This window comes from Amblyomma americanum, chromosome 8 (assembly GCF_052857255.1).
Source record: "Amblyomma americanum isolate KBUSLIRL-KWMA chromosome 8, ASM5285725v1, whole genome shotgun sequence".
Taxonomy (NCBI): domain Eukaryota; kingdom Metazoa; phylum Arthropoda; class Arachnida; order Ixodida; family Ixodidae; genus Amblyomma; species Amblyomma americanum.
This window is the reverse complement of record NC_135504.1, coordinates 72,336,605-72,357,750: the sequence shown is the minus strand read 5'-3', so window position 1 is coordinate 72,357,750 and position 21,146 is coordinate 72,336,605. Positions and strand designations below refer to the sequence as shown.

General features: G+C 45.1%; 1 protein-coding gene across 3 annotated transcripts; it reads left to right on the top strand.

Annotated features, from left to right (window-relative positions):
- Positions 1-188: 188 nt before the first annotated feature.
- Positions 189-19,876, top strand: LOC144101893 (cytosolic endo-beta-N-acetylglucosaminidase-like). Of its 3 annotated transcripts, none has more exons than XR_013308089.1 (10): positions 189-2,814; positions 6,086-6,234; positions 6,338-6,486; positions 7,296-7,613; positions 9,018-9,121; positions 11,887-11,995; positions 13,991-14,181; positions 15,612-15,863; positions 16,082-16,317; positions 17,271-17,393. XR_013308089.1 is itself a non-coding variant. In XM_077635115.1 (9 exons), the coding sequence occupies exons 1-9, from the start codon at positions 2,657-2,659 to the stop codon at positions 17,506-17,508; spliced, it is 1,668 nt and encodes a 555-aa protein (XP_077491241.1). In that variant the 5' UTR covers positions 189-2,656; the 3' UTR covers positions 17,509-19,876. The 3 variants fall into 3 exon arrangements, 1 of the variants encoding a protein (XP_077491241.1); XR_013308090.1 differs by having other exon boundaries at positions 16,082-16,211; positions 17,271-17,384; XM_077635115.1 differs by lacking the exon at positions 16,082-16,317 and having other exon boundaries at positions 17,271-19,876.
- Positions 19,877-21,146: the final 1,270 nt, after the last annotated feature.

The following is a 21,146-nucleotide window of genomic DNA, read 5'->3' as shown; positions in this document are numbered from 1 at the left end:
GTCAAAAATTATTCACCTATGCGGTGCTCAAAAAAAAATACATTGCACAAAGCTGCGTTGTTCACTGCACAGTCATCGTAAGCAGACTCAGCAAAACAACAAAATAGAACTGTGCTTACCTGTCGTTTCCAACAAGAATTTCTGTGGTCTCTTGAAAACACAGCCACGGCACTAGCGTAGAGGGTTTTTCAACGTTACAGTTTTGTGGTGGCATGCCATTACACCTCGTCAGTTTGACATCTAGCTAGGCTGTCAGATTCAGCAGGACATTCGGCGCTCTGTTCACGTCTCTCTAGTCCTCAAGTCTCTGCTTTCCTGGCTTGTAATAGCCAATTGACGGCAAACACGTAAAGCACGAAAGAACGTAGACACAAGGGTACGCACAAGAGGATACGCACAAGAAAGGATGGGCGCTCTGTTCCATCTTGCCCACGTCCTTTCGCGTTTTTTCTGTCAAATAGCAGTGCACTCAGGGTTATGGCGCTCGGCTGCTGACCCGAAAGACACGGCTTCGATCCCGGCCGCGGCGGTCGAATTCCGGTGGAGGTGAAACTTTTGAGGCCCATGTATACTGTGTGATGTCAGTGCACACTAAAAACCCCACGTGGTCGAAATTTCCGGAGCCCTTCACTACGTCGTCCCTCATAATCCGAGTCACTTTGGAACGTTAAACCAAACCAAGGTCAAAATACCAGATAGAAGTCCTGATTGCATTAGCGTTTACAATAATGCTCGTTTGGCAATCAAATGAAAAGGAACACTACCCGATTCGCAAGGTGATGGGCAGTGACGCTCTTTGACACCAAGCTCAGTTCCGGTGCCATATCGCACTGCTTTCAGAAAAAGTCCGTCTGATGCTCTCGGTACTGGATGCCTAGATACTGCTTAGAAGGCAATAACTTCCCCCTCACCCGCGTTTGCTCAATCCGCTCAGACATCAGTAACTAACTGAATTACGGCCTTTCCATAGAATATAATTTTATGGAATTTGCCTTAATTCTCCACAAACTGTTCCCAAAGGTGGGGTTTCTGCATTGTTCCGATAACTTTCAATTGCTATCAGCTGCGCAGCATGCGGATATGCGTAGCCAACGTTCCATGGCGCACGATTGCTGGGCTAGACACGTTTTGGCACTGGCTTGGGGCTTCACAGCACACAGAGCTCATACATGCGCTGTTCGGAAGTTCGAGGACAAGGCTTGTCCTGTGTAGTTCTCTTGTCCCTCGTCTTTTTTCGGCTGGTAAAATTTATTATTCGACATGTCATACCAACTGGCCCACCATTCAGCCTTGCTTCGAGATACAAGTGACTGCAATTGATTGTACTTCGTAGCAGGGCGTCTTGCTCGTGCACCGCACGCACGGAATCGAAAAGTTGACTTTATAGGCGTCGGAACTGTGGGCAGATCTCCAGCATTTGTGGCATTGCAGCGGCCGGGATACAAACTGATTCACCCTAAAAAATATGGGCCGCACCTTCAACACCGTTGGCCATGTAATGCCGGCAAAAGCGGCATATAACCGTCTCAGTCGATACCTTAACTCCATCAACCATGCGCTACTACTGCGATAGATGGAGATTACACCAACACCTCCTGCGGCCGCCGCGGTGGCTGAGTGGTTATGGCGCTCGGCTTCCGGCCCGAAAGACGCGGGTTCTATCCCGGCCGCGGCGGTCGAACTTCGATGGAGTTGAAATTCTAGAGGCCCCTGTACTGTGCGATGTCAGTGCTTGTTAAAGAACCCCAGGTGGTCGAAATTCCCGGAGCCCTTTACTACGGCGTCTCTCATAGCCTGAGCCGCTTTGGGACATTGAACCCCCATAAACTAAACCAAACCAACACCGCTTGATGAGAATTTGTGAAGCGCATATGAAGGACTAAGCCTGGAGCCAACACCTCGGAGTAGGTTCCCTTTAAGTGTGCCAAGTGCGGCCACTAAAAGCGCTGTTCGGGTGACTGCCGAAGATGGATCATTTCAAGTTCCAACAGATCCATTACACATGCCTGGTCCGGCGACCTGTACAAGTCGCCTCCCTGGCCGAACTGCCAGACATCGGTAATCATGAAACAAAAAGTGGTAGAGTGCAAAGCATTCTGGACTGCATCCGGATTAATTATTAAACCTGATAACACTGCTACTCGAAGGGAAGATCGCAACGGGAATGCTACTGACGCCACCTTAAAGAAGGCGTCCAGGGATATCTGTGGTCTGCAGAAAAACCAGCCGACCACCAGTATGTACCTCGATCAGAATGAAGACGTCGATATCACCCCAGAAGACTATACAGTCAAGCCTCCTGTAAGAACTTCAGTAAGACGGTGAGTTGAGCTTGTTACATACTGACTATGAATGACAGCGCAGGGACAAGGGACACATGAAGCAGACAGGGCCGCCGCAGCTTCCTCCGTCAATGCTGCTTCATCTGTCCCGTCTGCTTCCTCTGGCCCTTGTCACTGCGCTGTTAATCCCAGTCTTCCTTTACAAAGGAATGAGCGAACAGTCTGAAATCGAGAAAAACTACAAGTCACCGACCGGTCTGAGATGGCCAAAGAAGAAGAAGAAAAGCGCAAACGTCACGTGGCCGAGCTGCGCGTGCTATTTGAGGACGACGAAGAGGTAAGCGCAACGCCTGTAGCGAACGTTCTTCGCGGCGATGTTTTTCCAAGTTGCGCCGCTCAATACAATGGAAAAACTGCTGGACTTCAAAGACCCACCGCTCTGTTTCGTGGAGCCGCTGAGGAGCGTCAAGCGGGGCAAGCCTGGTGACCCGAAGATCCTGCTCTGTCACGAAGGCGGCTACCAAGAAGACAGGTGAGTGCCCACGTGGCCAGCGTTCCAGCTGCATCGTGCCTGCCTTAGGGAACGCAAGCGAAAGTCCGTGTCCTGTTTTAGTCACCACTTTATGCAGCTTAGTCTGTTAGTGAAGCAGGCTATCGTCTTGATAGCCGTGGTAATCTGAATGCGTTTGTATACTATACTTATTAGGCGCCGTGCCCTGGCCCGTGTGTCTTCTGCTTCCGCTGACTCTTCAGGTTGACAAAATGGACCGATTGTGATGGGAGTAAGAAAATGGTCATTGATGCTCGCGCAGTCCCGGATTCGAACCCGACCGCGGCGGCTGCGTTTTTATGGAGGCAAAACGCTGAGGCGCCCGTGTGCTGTGCGATGTCAGTGCACGTTAAAGATCCCCAAGTGGTCGAAATTATTCCGGAGCCCTCCACTAGGGGTACCTCTTTCTTCCTTTGTTCTTTCACTCCCTCATTTATCCCTTCCCTTACGGCGCGGTTCAGGTGTCCAACGATATATGAGACAGATACTGCGCGATTTCCTTTCCCCAAAACCAATTATTAATTATTATGCTCGCGCGGTCATCTAGCGGCTCTTCTTTAAGAGCGTTACCTCTTACGTCCGAGATTTCAAGATAACGGCGGGAGATCTCTGGTCAGCAAAATGCGACCCTCCATCACGTGACCACCCGCGCGCAGTCGTCGGGCCGCGAACAGCCGGCTTACATCGCATGCTGGCGTTCCGCTATGTATGCACCATCCGAGCAGGTGCCGAGACTGGTGCCACTTGGGGTTACCATTGGTGACAAAATTGCGGCCGGCTCATTTGGCGCAGAGAGTTCGCAGCGGCGGCAAACAAATCGGCACAATGCGACGCACAACGTTGTTAGTCGGGTTGAAGTCTGGTGTGTGAGGCGTTCGTACCGACGACCTTTGGTCCTCGAAACCGTAATGGAGAGCGACCTTCGGATGGCCATGGCGGTCGAACCAGTGGTCGCAGATGGATGCGGGTGGTACCAAACGAATCGTCGTTTCGTGATGTACACGTTGGTATCCGAATCTGTCGAAAAAGCATAGGTGAAAACAACTTAGCTAACGCTCTTCATTTGATTTCGAGTTACTCTAATTTTCTTTGCTGTTTTTTCCGCGGCAATTCTTTGTTTTCTTTCTTTAAGTGCAAATAAAAAGGGGAGGGGGAGGTGTTAGGAGACTTCAGTACCCACACGCTCGTGGGTTGCGTTTTTGTGATGGATTGACAGGTAACTTTGAACAGTCAAAACTAAGCAACTACTGAGTGCAGTTCAAAATTTTGCCCACTCCACGAAACTTTCACGATTCACTAATGTGCCATTTTTTTGCGTTTTTATCGTCGTAGGCTGTTGGGCTTTTAATGTGTGTCATTTCTGGTATTTTTCAGAGCGCTAGCTCTAAGTATCCATCCACTGGAGCCAAACACCGCTCCCTATATATTTACCGCGATTGACGGATCATTTAGGCGCTGCAGAAGCAGCCCTTTTTGTGGTGCAGTAGTTTTTCCAAAAAAAAAAAACATTGCGCAAGTAGGCAAATCGAACCAAAGTATTGTTTTATGCAGTCGCGTTTTTTGATCGCCGCACTCGTGTCAACAATAACAGATATTAACAATGCATACTGTTAAAAAGTAAGTACATTTCTCTTTCCAATGAGTTTTTAAATTTTTTAAAATTGGTTTTGGAGGAAAGGAAATGGCGCAGTATCTCTCATAGATCGTTGGAGACCCGAACCGCGCCGTAAGGGAAGGGATAAAGGAGGGAGCGAAAGAATAAAGGGAGAGGTGCCGTAGTGGAGGGCTCCGGAATAATTTCGACCACCTGGGGATCTTTAACGTGTACTGACATCGCACAGCACACGGGCGCCTTTGCGTTTTTCTTCCATAAAAAAGCAGCCGCCGCGCCGCGGTCGGGTTCGAACTCGGGAACTCCGGATCAGTAGCCGAGCGCCTTAACCACTGAGCCACCGCGGCGGGTTTTGTAATGAGTTCAAACTTGTTTTCGTATAATAAGCGGGAGACCCACAGCGACCGCGCAGCGTCATAGAAAATGACCAGCGGCCGCGCAAACATGGGACCCAACCCTTAAAGGACTGTAGACACCAAATTTTTGCTTGCGTGTTTTCTTCTTTCAAACGATGTGTTAGACATTCGTATGCATGAAGCACACTGTGGTACTCATGTACGACCACTAAATAATTTATAATCCGATTTCTTTTTGGCGCTGTTTTGCTTTCGGTTTCATCGATCGAACGACTAATATAACTAATATAAAACTAATATAATCGCTGACATTCATTTCTTGTCATTCCAGGTCTTGGAAGAGGCTGGATTAAATGTCATAGTGAATTATAATTACATATAAGCTGTTATATTTCTTCTAGTGGACCACGTGACCAAAATATCAACGTCACACTGGTCGTTCGGTAGATGAAACCGAAACAACGTGAGGGAAGAAATTCAATTATAAATCATTTATCGGTTGTAGGCGAATACTACCCTGTAATCCATGCATTCTAACGTCTAACGCATCGTTTGACAGAAGAAAACGCGCAATAATGGTAGCGCCTCCGCCTCAAATGCCAAAGGCCCTGGTTCGATTCTAACGTCTAACGCATCGTTTGACAGAAGAAAACGCGCAATAAAATTAGGTGTCTATAGTCCTTTAAAACTGGGCCTGAAACACCTTTCAAGCACAGTTTATAAACTTACTCAATCGCTGGATTTTGTTACGACTTAAAAGGGTAAACTTCTTCACGCAGCAGAGAACCCACAATCACGTTCGAAAATTGGCGAGCCGTTTCCAGCGAACTTTACGAACTCGCGCCCTCCTCCATGTCACGCGTTTGCGTATGTCGGTAAAGAAATGGCAGCTGGGTAGATTCCTTGAAATCATGCAGCTACCGTGACCGGCGGTGGGTCCGAGTGGGCGGGCCTTGCGGAAGAGTGCCAGCCCTTGAGCGTGCAAACAGTGACGAGAGGACTGGGAAGGCGCTAAGACGCTGAAATTCTAATTTTGACCGCAGACAACTCAGACAATTCTTTCTTGGAGGATATTTGCTAAGCATGTCCCAAGCATACCGCAACTTTAATGAATATTATGGCAAGACCCTTTAGCATGGGGTCAAATATTGGCTTTTGTATGAAAATTATTCCATTTGCCACCATGATGTTCCATCATCCAAGGTATTTGCATTTTCACATTCTGAAGCCCTGCTCTTGCCGATATTTACAATAGCTTGTATTTATATTTTTTGGTCATATCCAGGGTCATCCATGGTATTGGCAAACCAGACAGCTACCGGTTTCATCACTGGCAGATAATTGACACCTTTGTCTACTACTCACGTCATTTGGTTACCATCCCTCCTCCTGGCTGGATCACTGCTGCTCATAGGCACGGTGTCAAGGTGTTAGGTGAGAAAATAGCTTCGGCCTTCGTTACACGGGGGTTCAACCTCACTTGGAAGTCGCTTGTATCGACCAGAACTTTCATTCAATTGCTTATTTGATTTTTCAGGAACCTTTATGCTGGAATCTAGGCAAGGTTTAAAAATTCTCAACAAGATTGAAAGTAGCAACTTGTCATGCAAAGTTGCTTCTCAGCTGGCACGTGTGGCAGCCCTGTCCAGGTTCGACGGATGGCTTATCAGAATGGGAGAAAATATGGTTAGTGCCTCAGTGACACTCTGGTGTATTGACTTAGTACACTGCTACCTCAAAAGAAATGTAAATGTTAATGTAGTGTTTTCAATCCACGCAGTTCTCTTCCGAGCAGCATGAGCTGCACGTGTACCTTTTAACGGCATGAAAACCATGAATTACGCATTATTAACTCTTTTCAGGGCAGTAGGACACATATGTCTCACTTGATTCAAGCACCGGCAAACAGCAAACAGTGCACCTACATGCGACATTTTTCGTATGAATACTACCGAACAATCAAACAAATCACTCAGCGTGTTCTACTTTTGCTAATTGGCCTCCTTGATGTTCTGTGCATGCAGTTCGATGAAAACAAATTTTGCTGAAACAAAAATTGGAAAAAATATTATTGAGCTTTTGAGCCTTGTACATCAATCAACTGCCTCAATACTCCTTGAAGCAAAAGACAGGATGTGAATGCATGCCGGTAGTCTAAGCAAGTGGTAGAAACAGCTTAGCTGAAAGTTATGTCATTCAATTTCTAGAGTCATTCAGAGTGTAATTTTACCATTTGTTTCCATACTTGATGGAAGGCAACAGTAACCGAAGCCGAGGAGCATAAGGGATGTTTTTTTGTTTTTAATTTGTGGTGTTCATCAAAAGGAGGACAATAGGGCAATTACTTTAAAGATAATTAATTGGAAAGCAGTACGTATAACTAGCCCCTCTTTTCCGTTCTCTTGTCTGCTCATTTGCTTGCATGCCAGACAAGCACACAGCTTGCACCTCATAAAGTGTTATGCTGCATTAAAATGTCTTAATTTTGTGCCCAGGGCAAGTGCCCTGGCCATGTTCTGAGACACCTACTCACGGCCATCACCTCCGAGACTCATCGCTATGTGCCTGATTCTCTGGTCATCTGGCACGACGATGTCCTGTCTGATGGAAGGGTAAAAGCGCAAAACGAGTTGAATGGCAGCAACATGTGCTTCTTCAACCTCTGCGATGGAATGCTCCTCAGCTTTGACTGGAACGAGAACAAGCTGCGTAATTCTGCAATTGTTGCAGGAAGACGCAAGAGTGACGTCTATGTTGCCATCGATGTTTACGCACGCGACAAGTGCTATAGTGGTGGCTACGACACTCGCAAGGTAAATGATGCTTAGCACGTGCTCAATGTTCCGCCTAAATATATCACGAGCTTCATTCTTGAAAGTATGATCTAAACTCTTTGGCAGGATTGTTGTTGCATTTCTTTCCAGTATCAACATTTTTGCAGTCTTTGTTATGGCAGGATTGTTTCTGTTGTACCACAGAAATGAAAGGGCTACAATTGGCAATATACTGGCAAGAGAGGAAAGCAGGTTCAGAAGTCTTTCCCCAAAAACAAGTTAAGAAAAGAAAGAACGTCGCACTCAAAAGTAGTTGAACATTGGCAGCATTGCTTGTGACACATGAGACTAGGCATTTGTCCATTTTAAAATAATAGAACTAAGTGAAGATGGATATATGGAAGAAAGGCAGCCACACTGGAAAATGTTTCAAGTAAGTGAAGGCCGCACAAAACAAGGTGCTCATGGTGCCAACTCATCACAGAAATCACTGGGAATTGCGGTGACCAAAAGGGAGCTAACATATTTGCTGGCTTACGTAGTCTATATCTGAGATCTTCCATACAAACAATATTTTTGTTCAATTTTGTTCATTACCTTACCAGGCGAAGTTGCTTGCTGCAAATGCTTTTCCTTCTCATAGAACAGGGCATGGCAGAATCAAGAAAGCGGTACCACAAACACTATATCCCCCTGTCAACCTGTGCAACTATAAATCTGTTTGTCAGAAATACTGGCTGTAATAAGCTGTGCCAGGGTTTATTCGTATGACCTATCTGTTATGTGAGCATTACAGTAGGTCACATGACCGGACTGTGCGACGATGTTGTTCCATGTAGACTACAACCACAAAAGCTCACAGGGTTCTAGCTATAACAGCTGACGCTGAAAAAGCATTCTTTAAACATGAAAACTGCAAAGGGCGGGACTTAGAAAACAAACATACAGGACGTGCGCTCATTCCGTGTGCTTATTTTCCGTTTCCCAATCTTTACGCAGTTTTTATGCTTAAATATTGTCGTACTAGCTAGCTCCCCACCGCACTCTCGTTTAAAATATAGTCGTTGAGGATGTTTTGAGCTAGGTCGGCCATAACTAAAGCTTGAGCCTCAGCTTGTGGCCACAGAAGAACCAGGCTTCGCATAGAAAAGTCCCATGACTCATTGTTAACCAGTCAGTAAATGCTCACATAACTGACTGTTCTCATGACATTACATGATCACATTACTGGCCGAGTAATTTGAACCACCTAATGTGCAGCATTACCCGTTGTCAGTGCTCAGACATTATCTACTGGTCACATTAATTTAACGTGACAGAGTATCTAGTAGGCCACATGACTCACTCAATGCCAAGCCTGTGATCATGACCCCATTAAAAGCTGATGCTGAAATTTGTGTCGCTCAGCATGAATTCCCATCTGAGTTCTCATTGTCGTTTCAGGCAGTGGAGATTGTTCGTGGGTACGGCTTGTCAGCAGCCATTTTTAGAGCCAGCTGGGTGTACGAGACGCAGAACAAGAAGGCTTTTGCAGAAAACCAGTGCCTGTGAGTTTGATGTGGCATTCGACATCAGCCAATGCACGCAGTTTCAGGGCACGCCACTCCTTATTATTACAGTCTTAGCTACACGAAGAAAGGAACACACACTCTCCATGGTAGACTTGCACATTACTTGGCTTTGGTCTTACAGTTGTTCACAGCCATAACTCTGATGTATGTACTTGCCAGTCCACCACCTTTGGGTGCTTTTAGCTGCCGATCCAAAGGTCGCGGGTTCGATCGCAGCCAAAGCAGCAGCATTTTGGTGGAGGTGAAGTGATGCAAGTGCACTCGTTTACTGAGGTTTTTCTGCAACTTAAAGAACAGCGGGTGGCGAAAATTAATCTGGGGGCCTCGCTCATGTGTCCTTTGTAGCCCACATTGTTGCCCTGGAACATAAAAATGGTAAGGAAGTCAGTAATTATGGTTTACGGTTTATGGGGGCTTAACGTCCCAAAGCGGCTCAGGCTATGAGGGATGCCGTAGTGAAGGGCACCGGAAATTTCCACCATCTGGGGTTCTTTACCGTGCAGTAACATCGCACAGTAGACGGGCCTCTAGAATTTTGCCTCCATCGAAATTCGACTTCCGCGGCCGGGATCGAACCCGCACCTTTCAAGTTAGCAGCCAAGTGCATTAACCACTGAGCCACCGCGGCGGCCGCAAGTCAGTAATTAGTTTAGGCAGAAGGCAATGTGAAAACGTAGAAGTGTTATCGGCGGGGCTGAACCGAAGACCTCCGCATGTCGCGTGTCGCACACACGCCAACTGACCTAGCCTGGTGGGGCCCTGCATTTGACACGCAGAAGTCGCGGGTTTGGCTCGTACTCGTGAAATTTTTTTCTCCCACTTATTTTTAAAGCAAAAGTTTCGCTAAAATTTTCTGTTGAAACAGCAAAAAATGCGAGGAGTAATACTTCCCTCTTTGGTTTCAAAGGCCATTGGTTTCTTTCATGTATACATAAGGCCCTTTGATTTTGGGTTGTATTTTTGTCCGGAACTTCGGGGGTAGGGGAGGGGTGTAAAAATCAGGCGATATTTTTTAGATCAAGTTTGGCTACAAATGAGGTTATTCAGCAAAAGGTTCCCAATCGTGGTTCTTCACGGGTCTTTTTTTGCAGCAAAAGACATTTACTGTAAGCTCGTTTTTGTTCATGACATGAACTTACTATTTCATGGACAATACTCAAATACGTAGGCATATGCAGGTCTCTCCATAAGGGGGAAGGAGACACTGTTTACGGTAACGGTCATTATGCCTTCTGGGTAGAAGGGAAGAATATGGGACCAGTGACATCACTAGGGGGATGCGGTTGGCACCAAGCGTAGACCTCAAGAAAGTGTGGCTCCAGCAGAGGATAGGGGCAAATTTAGTGACTGTGGCTGCAGGCACACTCGAGGATCCTTATTTGACTGGGCTCAATGCTTAAATTTTGAAATTTGCAGCCTTCTGTGGCTAGCTCTCTGAGAAGACAATTTCCGTCAAAATAACTGTGCTATGGATGCACCTGAAAGAGGCGGGAATTTACCTCATAAAGGCCAAGCACTGTTCAGCGTTTGACTTCGTCACATTCGCAACTCAGTGGTCGCAATTGCATCAGCTATTGCTGACTCTAGTGACATCACTATGGGACTAGGCACGCACTCCCTCACCCATGCCACTGCCCCCTTTTCACCCACCTCTGTGCATGCTTATCAGAGATGGCATTCCACTAAGAACTGTTTACCAAATAAGATTTTTTTCTCATTTACTGCAGCTATTTCGTCGCATACATTACCATCATCTGCACAGCACTTTCACGTCTGTGCAATGCCTGCCTTTGCCTGTACACTGTGAAAATATTCATTCAACATCACAGTGACAATTTTAAATGCTCAAGAGCCTTGGTACGATATAGCGCTAGTGGGGATAGTGTTTGATGAAATGATGGTAATAAGAGTTAATGGAGCTAGTGCTTGATAAAAAAAATGGCAATAAGACATCTGGTCAGGCTGTTTTGGCCTCTCACTTCTGAAGTCGAACTTATGATACAGATAGCTGTATCTTAGATAACAAGCATGGAACAAAGTTTAAAATAATCAATTTAATGAAACACTTCCTGGGAATAAACAGAATATAGTCACTAATTTTTGTGGGATCTCTTCAGCTTGGTGGTCTGGAAAACCATGTTCTCTAGAAGGTGCACTTTTGTGTAGAAATTTGGTTTAACCTGATTTTTGGAGAACCTTTTTGGGGTGCAAGAATTGATTTAGGGGCCTATGTGCACCCAAGTGAGTCCCTCATTACCAGCGTTCTTCTCTGCTTACTTACTGGGAATAAATGGTAATAGTGTGCCGACGGTAAAAATTAGCGTTTAATTCCCAGGCAACTATATAAACCAAAGTATTCCCTCAAGTTTGTATAATTCCCAATGTGTGAATAATTCTCAGGGTGCAATGCACGGATTTTGTTGGCATTCATTCCTTTACAGGGCATTTATTGGTATCTCCAGGTGCACCAACTTTTCACTGTTTTTAAAAAAGGAAGGCTATGCTCAAGCACAAGACTGGATAAAGCCTGTCTTAGCACTAATATACGGAGTGGCACTCAGAAACAGGGGCCTAAAAATGTGCACATTTCTCCTTGTTTGCGGTATTGTTCACAGTCAAAACAGTAGTGTCCTCGCCATGTCAGAGCACTCCACACACAAAGCCGCCGCAAACATCCGTGCTGCCTTTGAAAAGACATCACCGCATACCCTTGTTCTCCGCATGTCGTCATATCCGTGCAGATTGTGGACCTTTCCAGACCAGTGTTGCTCGGAATGGCGCCTCTCCACACTGCCTCTCGCCACCACTTTCTGCCAGGGATTTGGCTACAAACTCTACAGGGAAGGCCAGGTTAGCTATTTTTCTTTCTCTAATGACAAAGGTGCGGGTGCTTCTCAAAAATAACAAAAACTTTTGTGTGCCTTTGACGTTTTCATCAGAGTTTGCCATCAATCACAAGTGCGCAATGGCCACCAACAGTTTTCCAGAATTGCTGTCAGTGTGTGTAGTCAGTAATCTTTTGTAACTATCTAAGCAGTTAAAAACATGTTGAACAAAATGGACTCTCAACATCCACATTTAGGCATTTAGTGCACAAACGCAGCCAGGTGCTGGACATCGTGCGTACTTCTGGTGTTAGCGAATCACTGTCATAATGAAGCCTTAGTATGGCACCACTGGCCACCAGTAAAACAAGAATAGTGCACTGAAAACGCATGCCACTGCTTCGCAGGTTCACATGGCAATGTCACGGGAATCTCATTAGCATACTCCATTCAATAAAACACACAAACTAAGCCGCCGTGGCTCAGTGGTTATGGCGCTCAGCTGTTGACCCGAAAGACGTGGGTTCGATCCCGGCTGTGGCAGTCCAGTTTCGATGGAGGTAAAATTCTAGAGGCCCAAGTACTGTGCAATGTCAGTGCACGTTAAAGAACCTCAGGTGGTCGAAACTTCCGGAACTCTTCGCTACGACGTCCCTCATAGCCTGAATAGTCTTGGGATACAAACTAAGATTGCATATTTCACAATAAACTTGCTGTTCTGCCGTTAATAAGGCATGCAAATCTGAGGCGAAGCTGGTTATTATTTATCAATGAAGTCCTTTCTGTTTACAGTCAACAGTGTCAATATCCAAGCGACCACAGAAAAGCACAAACAAAGCTTAAAGCTATGGGTCTGCTTATGCACGTAAGATGCAAAAGTTGATCATGTGAGTTAGCTTCCACTAAAGTTGTACACTGCAGGCTTTGCTCCAAATCACAATTTTGCCGCTACAATGCTCACTGCTTGCTTTTACTGGACGCCTCAGCAAAAACAATGTTGCAGTGCTAAGTTCTTTAAACAAGTTTTTCTTTACTACACAGGTTTCGGAGCCTCAAAGTTTAAAACAGAAATGGCACAAAATTTCTGAGATACACCTACTTTTAATGCGGAGCACTGAGAATCAACTTTATTCTCATTGATGAGTTAGAACTAAAATGCTATTTCTTTAGAGCAAAGCACCACTGGTATCACATTTTTTGATTCCACACACTTACGGAGAAAACCTCCTGGAATAAAACTCAGTTGAAAGTTCGTGCTTGTCCTGTTTTGCCTCTCGTGAGCTTTCATGCAACTGTGCAACCCATCTCGCTATACTAGATATCAACCAACTTGCCCAACAATGCATCCTGCTGAAGTGCATTACAGTGATAACGCACCATCATAGGCCTTGTAACCAACTAAAAATCTTGTTACCATGTGTGCACTACATCATACTGAATGGTGTGGCAGCCTAAAGCTTATTTCTTTTTTAACATAGATATTGGTGTACCACTGCTACAAGCTGCGTAAATTTCACATGTGCTCTACAGAGGTCGCACTGCATGCGTTATGGGGCTTGAACTAGCGACTAGTCAGCAAACGATCAGTTCTTGGGACTGCTGACAAAATCAGCGTTTGCACTCAATGCGAGTAGTCAACCGAAATAACATACGCTGTGGCAGTGCCGAGCCATTTGTTGAGTCATGCTCAAAGAAGAGGATGCATTTACTAATTTCCTGCCTGTGCTTAGGTCGTTTGCCCGCCGCGGTGGCTCAGCGGTTAGGTCGCTCGGCTACTGATCTGGAGTACCCAGGTTCGAACCCGACCACAGCGGCCGCGTTTGGATGGAGGCGAAACGCAAAGGCGCCCATGTGTTGTGCGATGTCAGTGCACGTTAAAGATCCCCAGGTGGTCAAAATTATTCATGAGCCCTGAACTACGGCACCTTTTTTTTCCTTTCCTCTCTTAGTCCCTTCTTTATCCTATGTGAGACAGATACTGCGCCATTTCCTTTCCCCAAAAACCAATTTTCATTTTTAGGTTGTCAAGCCATCGGCGTGGTTCAACCTCTCCAAGCAGCAGCTGCAACCTCGGGATCAGGGCAGCTCTCTTTGTGGTGGCAATGGCTCGGCAATGGTGCACACTGCAGAAGCGTATGATGGTGGCGGCTGCCTCTGGCTACAGTTCAATCCCAACAGAGTGCCGCTATCAAATGTGGAGCCCTACTTCAGGTGAACCTGTGGTGCACTAATGGTGCTGCCACAATGCGGATGCTGCATTGCTGTTTATGAAGCATGTGAATGCTTAACTTCACTCAATCCGTTGTACTTGAATTTCATGCGGGGCAGCTTTTGGTAGTGGGTTCTCTTTGTTACCAAGTTTGAATTTGGCATTCACGTATTTTGTCTTAAAAATGTCAGTTCCTTTAAGATGACATAGGATCGAAGTACATGACAAGCAAAAGATAATCTGTCATTGGCAAGGGGTAACGCTCGCTGTATTTCCAACTTCTACTTTCGACAACTATTTCGGTACTGTTTTGTAACACATGGTAACGCAGTTCTCCCCGATGCGAAATTGTATTTTACCACTTACATACAATAGTGTGTTTCAACATATTCTTGGTGAACGTGGAATTGTCTAACTAGTTACTGGTTGAAGGTCATCGCCAGATTTCACCTTATCGTGGGACACTTTCCTGCAGAACATGTTACTGTGCTGGGAAATACCCTTGAACCCTTTGCACACAAGAACACAAACATGGACATGGGCCGTTTCGATAAATGTCTTGTCTTTCTTTTTCTGAGGATTTGCAGCATAAATGACCAGAAATGTTCATGACTGTCTTTAAACCTAGTGCAACGGACAGCATGTCACACATGCCGTAACTCTACACTGTCTTTACGTGAAGGTTACAATGAAAGCAGTCGCTTCGTGCTGCACCAGCGAAGTTTTCCAAGCATTACTTTGGATGCACTTCAGTGTTGAGCCTGTAAGGTAATGTAAGCTGAGAAAGAAATGCCCATGAGATGGCAGTCATTCACTGATGCATCGAAGTTTAGAGCACCAAGCTGCAACTTCGAGCTTTGGTGAGGGTCAAATTACTGCACCCAGCCTGGAAATTTGAAAAGTGTTGAATAGCATGTGTTACACTGGCAGGTACGCTTTTGCACATCCTTGTTTAATTTTTTTCCTTTATATTTTGCCTCAGAAGTGGTCCAGTTTCCTGCAGACAATGTGAACATTAAAAATGTGAAAGAATACAGAAGGAAAGAAGGGTGCACATTAGGTAACTCATGAAATGACAGGTGCTTTAATTTTACAGCAACAGCTTGCTCAGTAATATATTCCACTAGCTTGTTGCACAGTTCAGTCTGTATGGACCAATTGAATGTTACACAAACCCCACAGGTGTTCTCAGCTTTGTCAGTCAAGAAAATGGCAAGATTTATTATAGGCTGCTGACTGAAATATCTTTCTTGCAACTCGGAAAAATGATGCCTCATTTTTTCTAAACTAAACTGACTTAATCTCAGTATATGCATCATACCAGTTGTCATTTCATTCAGGTTCTTTGACGAAAGATTTTTCGCGTTCAACATTTGTGCAAGCAATAGCAATAGTAGCAAGTCTGAAAATATGAATATTTTACCTCTCGCAGGCTGTTCGGCTGTGACTTCCCACTAGGCTCCTTAACTGTCAGCTACACATACAAAAACAAGGACCCATGCTCCTTAGCGGGGCAGGACTTTGCATTAACACTAAAGGTCAGGAGAGCCGCGGGCAAGACGGAAGTGCTTTCCCTGGGGACGACGATTGCTGTTCCTCCACATGGAAATTACATGGTGGAGTTTGACATCACCACCAATGCTGATGGAGACCCTGGTCCTGCTAAACACTTGTGGACTACGAGGTACGTGTCAATGCACCATGATCTCACTAGTTATCACGCGCGTGAGCAAAGGTTCAAGGTAACTTGCGAACTGTCCACAGCAAGCCCACTCTTGCATCTCACTTGTAAGGGCTGTTACAACACGTGCAGTAAAAAAGAAAGTGCATGTGCAATGAACACGTAGTCCACATTTTTTAAAAGCTCTCATTATGTACAGAAAGGTTCCTGTGTTTTCACAGCAGTGACGACATTCTCCTTCAACGAAAGCGTGGTGGCTGAGTGGTCATGGCGCTTGGCTGCTGACCTGAAAAGACGCGGGTTCGATCCCATCCTCGGCAGCCGAATTTCGATGGCAGCGAAATTCTAGAGGTCCGTGTACTAAGAGATGTCACTGCATGGTAAAGAATGCCGGGTGGTCGAAGTTTCCAGGGCTCTTCACTACGGCGTCCCTCATAGCCCGAGCCACTTTGGAATGGTAAACCCCCATCAACCATAAACCGTTTTGCCGCTTAGTCAAATATTCACACATCCGAAAATTTTTTTACGGGAATCCCCCAAGGCAGAGTGAATTTGAAATAAGAGAGTAATTAGAAATCAGTCTGGCAGGACAAAGCTTACTGCTAATAACTGATAAGTTCGTTGTCCTCCTGCAGCAGTCATGCCCCCATTTTGTTTGATCATTGCTGTTGACTGTTATGACAATTACTAGGGCGCTCACTGCAAACATTTCGTACACACTATTTCTGGCTGTCTTAGGCCTAAGCTGCTCTGCGGGCAAGTACTAACAAGCTGTATTGTCAATGTATGAAGCGTCATCGGGATTCTTAGAATTTACAGAACTATGTAATAACCAAAATGCAAGTACTGGACTCAAGAGCAGAAAAAAGTTTATCTTCAGTCTCAAATATTCGTCAGAGTCCAAGATTAGGCGCAGTCATGTAAAAGGATTACACCATGCATTTTTCCTGCAGCATCACGATTTCTTTAGACTTTTTCCATGCAGCTTACATCCGGGTTTAGGATGTAAATCCCAACAATTACTTTTGGGGTTGAGAGTACCATGGGCTCTACCTTTATTACAAACCCCTTCTGTGTTGATAACACGCAGTGTGTAAAATTCATTGCTAGTCAAATTAGCTAAATTTAGTTATGGAGCGATCCCGTTTTTCTTAATCTCCCAATTTCTTTTTTACATTTCCATAGGAGAGGCTGTAGATGACAGATATTTTGAAGTTCCCAAACTTGTTCTGGCATTTCCAGTGCTTGGGAATAACATGCAGGGTGAACTGCTTGCCGCTCAAATCTCTATAGCACTGTTACTGTATTGATGTGCACACGGATACCTGTACGCATGCTTGTGTCTGCGTTTGATGTGACACATAAACAAATAAATAAATCTGCTGTAACTGGCTGCACTTTTTCCTTCAGAACATACCGTGTGAAAGACAACATGAAGGGCGTTGGTGGTGCCATTGTCGAGGAGATTGGTGTCACCCTGGGGTTAAACAAGCTAGGCAGCTTCCTCCTAGGTGAGCTTGTGGTGGAACGGCCGGAGGACAAGATGGCCCGCAACCAGGCCATGAAAAGGAAACTGGATGACTGCAGCTCTGACTCGGGGCCATCGAGTGAAGAAGAAGACGATGGCAAGTCAGAAGCAACGTTGTGACTTGTCACATGACCATGCTGCGAGTGATCCAAGATGACTGCTATTGCGGAATGCTTGCCAGTTGATGTGTGGCAAAGTGACGACCGCTTTGCTGATATGCATTACTTGGCTTTCAATAAATTGGTGTGGGGTATATGAGATCGAATATCGCATGTAGAAAAGCAATAGAAGGTGCGTGCCTGAAACACACTACTTATTCATTAATCCTTTGAGCCAATACGTACCACAACAGTGTAAATAATTATTCAGAAGCTTATGCTAATTATTCATCCAACTATGTACACAAGAGCTTACATAGCGAATTTGCGGTCATTTCTTTGTGCTTGTTGCACGTAGCAGCGATTTTTTTGCTTCACATGAATTAAGCATCCTTCATACCACACAGAGCTACTATCTGGTGCCATCAAGCAAATGCACTGAATATTTCTCAAAACAGTGAATTTAGTAGTGTGGTGAACCGGTTTCTTAAACTGGCCTGGAATGAGAAGACTGCAGAAATTAATTTTACATATTTAACTAAGTCAACTGGCTTGACGTCGCTTACGGAACTAGTTGCTCGTCGTCACGTGGGCTGCGTCTTCGTGGCATGGCCCGGGCTCTATGAATGGCTGGATGAACGGCCGAATGACTGCTGCGGTTAGGCGTGGGGACAGGTTTGCGGAGGTTGATCTCGAGCGATGTCAACACCCTGGGCTCTCGGGTCATGGCGTCGCCCCAGTCTCCGGCCTTGCTCTCCATCGACCTTCCTGCACGTCTCGTCTGCCAGGCAGCACCGCTCTCCTGTTCCTCCCGTCTGCCTCTTCCCTTCAAACCTCGGTGCCTTTTCTTTGCCGCCCACCTTCGCTGTTGCCGCTAGCCACTTCCTTTGTCCACCCCCTTCTCTTACCGATGGCCTCGCTGGTGACTGCCAAATATGGTAACGTTTGCGTCGCCAGACATTCCATGGGGACACGATGCTTGTACGGCTCGGTCAGCAGCCTCCAGGAAACGTCACTGACAGGGGTCTTGCCATTGTGAATGTGCGCAAACCGTCACAATAGCATGTCACCCACCATTTTAACACAGACTTATACCATCAGCAATGATTCCATTTTTTTCTGCATTTAGAGTGTCATATGCATTTAAAAAAAAAGTGCTTTCAGGATTGCTTGGGTTTCTGTTTGGAACATTCTTGCATACGGACGTCACAAATTCCAACCACTGTGGCACGCATGAAATAGGGTACATGCCTGTAAAAAAATTGACTTTTGGATTTTCATGCTTGAGAACTGAAGAACTGACTTTCTTGAGACCTCAATATGCTCTACAGATGAAAAATTTTTAAATTCAATTCGAAATAATGAGCAATGTCTGAAAGGGCTAACCACAACCAAAGCGGGTAAGCAAAGCGGGGAAAAGTTTACGGGATGCTGTTGTGCAGAAAAACCTACTTCGGCACTGTCGCCTTTCAGGTAAAGTTCTAGAAGGGTTAAAGAACAATCTTTCGGTTTATATTGGCTCTGTGTTGCCTTTTCCACGTGTCTGTGCTGGATTTAGTGTAGTCTGAGTGCAATACGCAATGCGGCTGCTATATTCAGCACGCCTTACTGCAATAAACCTATCGGAAATGCAACATTTGTCAGAGTGCCCTTCTGTTGTGAATGCGTTGCTGTTGCGCTGCAGTTACGTTAAAAGTATGCAACCAACTTATCCAAAAGCTCGATTTGGTGGCATCTTTCCCCGTTTTGCACGGAACTTGTCACGCAGCAGGTTTGTCCGCATTGTTCTTTGTGTTAACGTCTTGAAGGAATTCAAGTAAATGTAAGCGTGTACATACGTGTTGTCCCGCGGCTTAAGGTACCATAACACTTCATGCTGCTGAGGTGTCATTTGCGAAGTCCCGTCAACATTGGTGCTGATCCGAAATTGATCACTCATGAAACTACGGCCTAGAGAGTGCATTGCACTATTTCAGACTATTCTCAAACAGATAAAGCTTCACATCAGTGCACTATTGCGAGAATAATTTTAAAAAATTGTTACCCAGTAGTCTTGTCATCTTCACCCTTGTAAAACTTGTCACCTAGTGCTCTTGTCATTGTTACCCTTATAAAAATTGTCACCCAGTACAAAAATTCTCACCCAGTACTCGGCCGGCACATGCAGTTCGTTAGAGGTTCGTGCTGAGGTTTCATGAGCACTTGCTGCAATCATTGAAAAAATTTCTTGAAGTGGATCCCGTCGCACGTAAGAGCTAGCGCAAAAGACGACGCAGAGGATAATCAGGAGCTAGTATATACTTCTACCCTTCTTTATGCTTAGACCATGTTGCCCATGGTATCTTAAACAGTAACCATCATTGATGTCCCAGTATCTATGCTATCAATAAATGGGGGCATTATGCACTCCACTTTGTCCATATACACTACACACTAAGGTCTGTAAACAAGCTATTTTACAGACTATGAACATCAGGCCATTGAGTCTATGAAGGTTGGGAGGATTTGTATTGAAGGTTTCGTCATCTGGTAGCATATATTCCTTGGCTCGTTGATATTAGCCGGCAAAATTAACAGAAAAATGCAGCGTAAGTAAAATAAAAACTGCAATGCCCCTAGCAGCAATGTTAATATGCATCCTTTATAAATGACTGTACGTTGGACAACACACAAAAAGTACTCGGTACCATCTATTACTTAGAGTCAAAAGATATGAAAGAATCTGGACAAGAAACATACACAAACAGGCATTGTGCTAAAGATACAACTTCTTAGCTTATACTATGGTTAGAAATGAGTGCCTAGAGCAGCCCTAGTGTGCAGTTCACTTTTGGAGCTGTGTGGTTATAACTCTGGACTTGGGAGACGGGGAGAAGCAGGGCTTAGTTTCTGCCGAAACATGGTACCTATTAGTTTTGAATATTTGCGATGTCGGTTTACTTTGATGTCCACTGACGCCACACAGCACGTAATTTCTTTGCATTCAACTTCTGTTGAAATGTAGCCACAGTAGCTAGGACTTCATTCCGCAACGTTGCACTCTGCAGCCAAATAACACAGCCACTTAGCCATCACGGCAGTTTGCATGAATATGCATGTTTTATCGCATACCCCACCATCTCTAATAAGGTACATACTAGCAGGAAGACAGGACACTATGAACAAACATGTACGACATGAACAGAGCGAAACATGTCAATTGTGTTTCTTCGTTGCATCCAGTCCTCTTCGCGCAAGTATGTACCTTATTAGAGATGAACCCATTCACCCAGGCAAAAGTATTAATACCACACCAATAACCGAGAAAAATGACCAGATCCTCTTTTTAGCTTAAAAAATACTGTGAACAGCATATCTCGCCTCAAAAGACGACACAGTGTTAAGGTGATGACTAGAAGGATGTGAAGTGAATCATTTGAAAAATTGTAGGAAACTGGTCACAATGTACTCAGCATGTCAAGCTAGCATTGTTGGATTTTTTTTTCAAGGGGATAAATGTTTCCACAGTAATTATCTGCCACTGAAAGAGAAGCAAGGCACAAAGTATATAGGAATTTTCTAAACATAGTTCAAATTTTGTCAAGCAGGAACAGGAGATGCTTAAACATAGAAAAACGGTGAAGCATAAAGCGCCACGATAGTGATCTGATATCTCTCTGC

Bases quoted from the DNA above. Each gene is read 5' to 3' on its own strand.
- LOC144101893 (XM_077635115.1), top strand. From the start codon at position 2,657: ATGTTTTTCCAAGTTGCGCCGCTCAATACAATGGAAAAACTGCTGGAC. The intron at 14,182-15,611 runs GTGAACCTGTGG...TACCTCTCGCAG, and splicing joins AATGTGGAGCCCTACTTCAG to GCTGTTCGGCTGTGACTTCC. The intron at 15,864-17,270 runs GTACGTGTCAAT...TTTTTCCTTCAG, and splicing joins AAACACTTGTGGACTACGAG to AACATACCGTGTGAAAGACA.